Source organism: Chaetura pelagica, unplaced genomic scaffold, assembly GCF_000747805.2.
Source record: "Chaetura pelagica isolate M959 unplaced genomic scaffold, ChaPel_1.0 scaffold1502, whole genome shotgun sequence".
NCBI classification, from domain to species: Eukaryota; Metazoa; Chordata; class Aves; order Apodiformes; family Apodidae; genus Chaetura; species Chaetura pelagica.
This window is the reverse complement of record NW_009952294.1, coordinates 54,349-61,474: the sequence shown is the minus strand read 5'-3', so window position 1 is coordinate 61,474 and position 7,126 is coordinate 54,349. Positions and strand designations below refer to the sequence as shown.

Here is a 7,126-nt window from a genome sequence, read left to right as displayed (position 1 = left end):
TTCAGCTTCCTCTGTTTCATTTTTCATAACAGTGTTCGCCTTCCCACATACTTTTCCCTACTTTTATCTCTGTTACAATCTCTTTTCTCATGAACTGTCTTTCTTGCTTAAGAAAAATACCAAACAAAATACTTCTCTGGGTTCCTCTTTATTCTTTCCCGTTTAGGCTCCACAGGGCTCTCTTTCAGGATGTGTTCTGGAGGGTTAGTTCATTATGAAACATTGACAAATGTCAGGTAAAGTCAGTGCACCACACTGTCATCTGGAGGCTCCTGTCCTACGCTACTAACATGTGCCTCTTGCATGGGCAATAGAATCTGATGCTTTCACAGAACTGGTCTAAGTGAAGCACCACAATATTAGCAAGGATAGTGTTACAGTTAAAATCTGTTGCCAAAAGGAGCAGGAAGGTTGGCAGGGCATGTGGGTGGAGGAGTGTCTCTCGCTTTCTTTTTTTTCCTTATTAAGGGACCTGATCTACATGAAGTTTCATTTCATGAGTAGACTACAGCAGAAAATGGCACAGGGCATGGAAATCACCTTCATCTTGTGGCTACAGCACCTTCTACACCAGGAAAATGTCCTCCTTTGCCCACACCTCTCCTTGTATCCGGAGACCCATTGACTTGGGAAGGGCCATGGTTCTCTGTGGCGTAGTTTTGCTGGGAACAAAACAGCTTCTACTGTGGGAGGGCACAAAAATGCAGCCTGACGCCTTTGCCTCCCAGCTGCTGGCATGTAGAGTGAATGCAGGGTAGCACTGCCTCTGCTCTGAGGAGCAGGCAAGGAGAAAAGAAGAGGCAAGTGAGGCTGGGGATGCAAACCAAACCAAGGCAGTGCAGAACATGGCACTGGTATGGTTAGCACAGATGCTGTGATACCTTTGCCTCCTAGTAGTTTTGGCGCCATTGGGTGCCACTCATAATGAGAAGCAATGATTTCACTGTGGTTCTGGTATGTTGCCCATAATTAGTGCGCAGTCCTTTAATGCTAATTACCTCACATATTAATTCCTTAAACATCAATTAAAAAAATCACGTGAAAATTTACCTCTTCCTCAAACGAATCATGAGTTAGCATGGGTGTACTTAAATGTACTACTTGGACTTGCTTAATTAGTTAATCTCTGTAAAGGGGTTTCAAATGTGTGAAGAGCTATCAAACTGCTAAGTGCATTATCTTCAATTAATTTTGTGCAACTACATCTTCACTACCAAGAGGATCTTTAGAGTGCTGAGGGAAAGAAAGGGAGATGTTGCTTCTAATTTTAAAAGTAACTCATCAAAAAAACAGAATTAGCTGAAGGGTGATTTGACATAGTGGGAGTAAGGGTGAACATGCCATTTCTTCTGTTTCAACCAGGCCTGACTATGAAAGATTAATCATTCATGTCCCTCCCCTGCCTGTGCTCTGGTCTCTGATTACTTTGCTTCCATCTTCCCCTGGTCTTCATCTCTCTGACTGAATATTAACCCTCTCTCATCCAAATTTGATATTACCTTAGCAAAGAAAACGAACAACAAAAACAAGGAGCAAATTGCAACAAAACAGTCTTCAAGACTGTGGAGTCACTGAGGTTACACCCTCACACCAACCCAGTAATAAAGTAGCTTGTTCCAAAAGAAGCAACATGGACTTCACTTCAAAAGGAGATGCTGTAAATCCAAAACAGTCTCCTACATGAGAACAGGGCCAACTCCAGCCTAGGATGTCATATGGTATCTCTCCGTTTCCTGAACCACCCTGGCAACCAATGGAGATAAACTCTTGTTTCGTGTTTCTTGTGTGTCTTTCCAAGTTTTCTATTCTATTTAAAGCTTATATGCCTTGTTAATTTTTCTCCTTTTACTTCACCAACTAATAAGCTACTTTTGATGGAGTTTTCTCAGAAATTTGACGGTGGGTTCTTTCTGCTAATACTCTGTCTAGCTGGCAGCTTTGTTTAGGCCAACTCCATTAAATTGGACTTTACCAAGAACCCATTTCCTGGATTATTTTTCTCCCATTGGGACAAACAACGTTTAAAAACACTTTTCCTGATGGGTCTGATTTGTGTTTAGAGTTTTTTGATGCATTTTCTTTCTTTCCGAAGAATAATAAATCATCACTTCCTTGCTGACTGCCAAGGTCCTACATGTCATGAAAAAATCAGGCAGCTTGTTTAATATCAATTTGTCTAAGCAGTGGTTATGCAGCAGCATCTCCTTCAACAGGGTTTGGATAATTTTTAATGTGCAGTATATTTGTATCACATCTGGGCATTCACTCAGCAATGGTTTAGACTTATTTCATCCAAGAGAAACTGGGACAGAGAACAGACTGGCCACAACTTTATTTTCTGCGTACTGTAAAGTAGCAGCTTAACCTGTTGGATGAGGCACTCCAATAGAAAGTCAGAGCCAAGTGCAGAGTGATCTTGAACACCCCACATTCTCAGGGAAAGAACTTTTGCCACCAAGCCAGAAAAACCTCTTCTCTTCAACCCCTCCCCAATTCAGTTTTACAAAAAGAACCAGTGAGGATACTTACTGTTATCCAATCCAGTGGAGATTAATTTAGCTGAAGGGCCTGACCTGTTCTAACCGGGATGTCTCAGAGAACACCTTGAACATGGGACAAGCTGTTGTTATGGGGAGCAGAAGAAGAGCAGAACTACCAGAAAAAGCAAAGAAAGTAGCTTCTTGCCCTCACCACTGGTTTGTTTGTACAAAATCTTAAAGAATCCTTTCATTTGGTGTATCCATACAGTCCATACCCACAGAAGGTTGTAGAGAGGTAAGCCAGAAACTATTTAGTAAAGTCAAGGTTACCTTGCAACTCAGCCTAAATCTCCTCACTTTCCTTTTCTACCTGGAGGATTTATGTAATTGCCAATGCTCATTTAATTCACCTGGGTGTTCTTTCTGCCTCTGAAGGAAAGGTCAAATAGACCCTGAAGAGACTGTGAGTGCTACTGGATCCAAAAGGAAGGGGTAAGACTGAAATACTGAAGCCTGACTTGTCTGAGGTGCATTGCCACGGAACAAACCTAATTGCAGAAACAGGGCAGGGAGGATCCAGCAAGGTCTCAATGAGTAGTCCAGGATTTTTTCTCCCTCCCCTTCATGGTTGTGAAATATAGGGGAAAAAATTCCTGTCCTCTTCAAAGGGTTCCCTTTCATACCAACATTTCAAAAGATCATTTGACAATAAATTAACACAAAATCAAAAGCATTGTATGTCCTGGAGGCAAGTGAAGATGCACTCCCTCTCTGTCCCTGTCATGGCAGGAGAGCAGCTCCAGCTTGGCCCTCTGGGGTGTACTGTGCCCTCACAGGAGCACTGGTGTGACATAGTTGGCAGGAAAGAGACCCAGTTCCCCACGCAGACGTCCTTTCCACCATGATGGGTTGGAGCTGTCCAGGACTTCTAAGATGTCTCCACTGCGGAAGCCCAGCTCATCATGCTCCACAGCCTCAAAGTCATATAAGGCCCGGACCCATAGCGTGCGCTGGAAAGGGAATGGAGACAGGCAGGGAAAATGAGCCACAACTCTTAAAAATCATCCTCCTCCCACCCCTCTTAGACCCCAGTACATATGTTCACTAAGAGAGGGCAAACAATGCTGAAATTGAGACCATCTTCTAATTAAACCAGGGAGTGGTGAAGCTTCCAGGAAGGAGGCATCAATTTACTGGGGCACCCAAGGGATGGTGCTTGGGTTCTCAGAAGCCTCAGTACATTCATAAGTGTTTACACCAAAAGCTGAAAAGTCAGTCTGAGAGCAGGTCCTTAGGAAACAGTGTTCACATGGGTCTGTCTCCTTCACCTGTGACAGCCACGTTTGAAGCTAGTAATGAGAGCACAGAAAAGAGCTCCTGCCTGAGTATTTGCTGGGCTGTACACTGTAAGCAAATGGCTCTAGGTGGGCAGACTGATGTTGGTAGGGATCTAGAAATGTGTCCTGGGCCAGCAGAGGATAGTGAGGGATACATCAAGAGAGCTGGCACACAGGCAAGCCTAGTGAACATTGTAAAGAATGGTATTTGCTCTTTCAGGCACTTCTGGGGCAGAGAGGAGGGTCTTAAATCTTCTTTTGACTCTCCCCAAGGTCAGTCTCCTGAGATCAAAAAGATTAAGGAACAGTTTGGGTGTATTAGTTTATTTTGGGTTCGTACTTTAATGAGCACTATAGTCAGATTTTTTCTTATGAGAACTTCATCATAAGAGACTTTACAGTCAATCTGTCATTTTGACCAGAAATCAGATTTTAAAGGACATAGCATGGGATTCTATTTTGGGAAACTGTTGGCACCCACACCATGGGGCATGGAAAACTTGGGAAGTGTATTTTGCAGCCACACAGGGAGAGATCTATTTGAAGACAGACTAACTTTTGCTAATCTTCAATTCATGCTTAGACATGGCTCCTAGTCATTTGGCTGGACATATAGACCTTCATAGAATTTGATTTGGTGGCTTCTATATCACTGATGGGCGGTGGCAAGCAAGGGCATGTTGTTATTCATTGCCACAGCTTCTGAGGGATAAAAGCTATTGTATTTTGACCTGGTTTATAATAAAGATTTGGGCCTTTTGCTCAAAGGAGACATATCCCCTCCCAGTTTCCCAATCCAAGCTGTCCTCTTAAACACTGGATAAAATTATGCTGTCCTTCCCTTCCCTGTTTGGATCTAGATTCTGTGGTCGTTTTGGGCTAGGCTGTTCATTTCCTCAAGGAAGGGGAACATACCTTTGGTCAGACTCCTAGGAGCTGATGGAGAAATACTTTGGAGTTGGCACTGGAATAATGGGCTGAGGCAGAGAAAGACATCATGCTCTATACTGGCATTCACATAATGGGAATTTGCAGATCAGGTGGTTACTTAAGGTCACCTGCCAGTATGGATCCAGGTAGGAAAGCAGTCTGACATGTCTACAGAGACATACCTGGATCCTACCCAAAACACTGTGCTAAGAAGCTCTGAAAGGTAAGGGTGACAGGTAGGTGAGTCCCAGTTTGGTGGGATAGTTGGTCTTAGAGAATGTGCCAGGTTCAGACAAGTAGAACTGAGTGATGACCTCCCTTCTCAGCACTGAAGCAAAATGTAGTGGAAGAGACAGCGTGACTGCAAGTGGATGGCAAGACAGAAGGAGCACTGTAGAATGGTACAGTATCATGAGGCAGCTCTCCCAAGGACTTGGGAAGAGTACTGTACTTCTAGCTACTGTGCTTAGGAAGGCTTGGTTGTGGTGGGAAAGATGCTTTCTGGTCCCTTGCATTGATGGACATGAAGCCCTTCTAGGAAAGATCCTTAAGTTTTCAGAAATGTCTTCCACAGGACTGAACTCATGCTTGATCTGAACCTCATTCATAGTGCCCAAATATGCCTGTCATGTTGAGCTCATGCTAGGTTCCCTCTCCTACTAAGTCTGCACATAAGACTGGCCTTGAGATGAGCCCAAGAACTACGCTGGTGTAACACTGCAGTTCTACCCTCAGAGTGCCCCAGAAGCAGATTCGAGTGGTTGTGACAGAGTCCTGAGATTCAGAAACACCTTCTAAGGTGTGTCCCAACAGGCTTAATACACTGTTCCTCGTGCAACCTCTGTACAGGTGACATTGCCCAGACTGCTTGGCCATTGCTAAGAGACCCCTTGAGTTGGGCAGATGGAGACTTCCAGGTACTTCACCTACCGGTGTCTGCTGGTGCAGTGGGTCTGTATGTCTCCGATGCATGGCTGCTGCACTTCCTTGGCCATGATCCCTTAGTCCACGCAACCCATCTTTCCTGTCCAGACTCCCACCATATCTATCCTAGAAAGACGACATCAAGAGAAAAGTCATTAATATGCTGAGGTGTATAAATAAGGGGCTTTAAGAGTCACTGTGGCCAGGGAGTCAGGGTTCGGCCCTCAAGTAAATCTTATTATATATCTGCTTCCAGCAGAGTCCCTATGCTGCAGTCCTGCAAGCACTGCTCCTCATGTAAGAAGTCACTTTGGACTGTTCCATTTTGGATTTTTCTTAGAAGTTGAAAGTAAACTGTGCTCAGCTGTGTACCACAACTGCTGGGAAAAGTGCTAAGAGAGGGGCCTTTTTGGCTTCTGGAGAAAAACTAAGGCTGTTCTAACTCACTGGTGAGAAGCCATGCTTGCCAAGGGAGCGTTTGCCAGTCTATAGTTGTTATGCTCCAGTCCTGCCCACTCCTTGCTCTTGCTCTGTCCTGTATGGTGGTGGAATAACAGAGATTCTGATGCAGCTGACTGTGTATCTGAGGTCTCACTATTTTACTTTTCCTTTGGGCTGCTCCATGCTGTAAAGGGCAGGGAACAAGCCTGAGAATCCAGATAACCCAATTAACCCAACAGGAAAGGGACAAAAGCAGGTTAAAAAAAAGAAAAGAAGCCATATGACTACACATCTGAAGTCATATCAACATGAATCAGTCCAGACAGATGGAGAGAGGACTTAGGCAAGATCTGGGGAGAAAGTTCTCTTTTGTCTGCACAGCTGAGAGGTGCTGAGTATCTTCATCCCCCCAGGCCCTTAGTACATGCATTAAGCTTTTTTTTTATTATAACAGTGTGAGAGAATCTGTTATCACGTTAGCTCAGGTTGCAGCAGTGCTTCAGTGACATGGGGTGTGATCAGTTGTGTCAACAGAGGAGATGAAGAACAACAGTTTGTGCTTGCTGTTGCTTGTAAACAGCTTTCGTCCTCTCCCTCTTGCTGTTTCCTTTTGTGTACCTTCTCCTCCAAAAGCTTCCTTGGTCTCACTGGCACGTTTGTCAGCCTCAGAGGTTTCTGAGATTGCCTGAAACTGGAGCACAGTTTGCACCTCACCTGTCCCTGCCAGAAAGTGAGTTAACTCAATCTGGCTTTGCAGCTGCAATACTTACTACATAGATACTTCCTCATATGGGTGTTTCTCCTCCATATCAAATGTGACTCATGCATAGACTGTGCTCCAAAGAGTGCAGGCCCTCAGCTTTGTCAGAAACTGTGTTATTTCATCAGCAGTCTCCTGACAGGCAACACAACTTGTCTGATGAGAGAACAGCCATTTCACCATTGTCCCTGGCCTTGCTCTATGGAGCTCTCTTGCCTATAGGGACATGGCTTTGGACTTCTTCCCTTCAGCAG

At 44.4% G+C, this 7,126-nt stretch overlaps 1 protein-coding gene across 1 annotated transcript in view; it reads right to left on the bottom strand.

Moving 5' to 3' along the window:
* Positions 1-3,310: 3,310 nt before the first annotated feature.
* Positions 3,311-7,126, bottom strand: part of GRAP2 (GRB2-related adaptor protein 2) — a 13,850-nt gene continuing 10,034 nt past the window's right edge. Inside the window, exons 6-7 of the mRNA XM_010007807.1 lie at positions 5,678-5,797; positions 3,311-3,490 (exon numbers count right to left, since the gene is read on the bottom strand). Of these exons, the coding sequence (XP_010006109.1) occupies positions 3,311-3,490; positions 5,678-5,797 (300 nt within the window). The remainder of the gene's footprint in view (positions 3,491-5,677; positions 5,798-7,126) is intronic.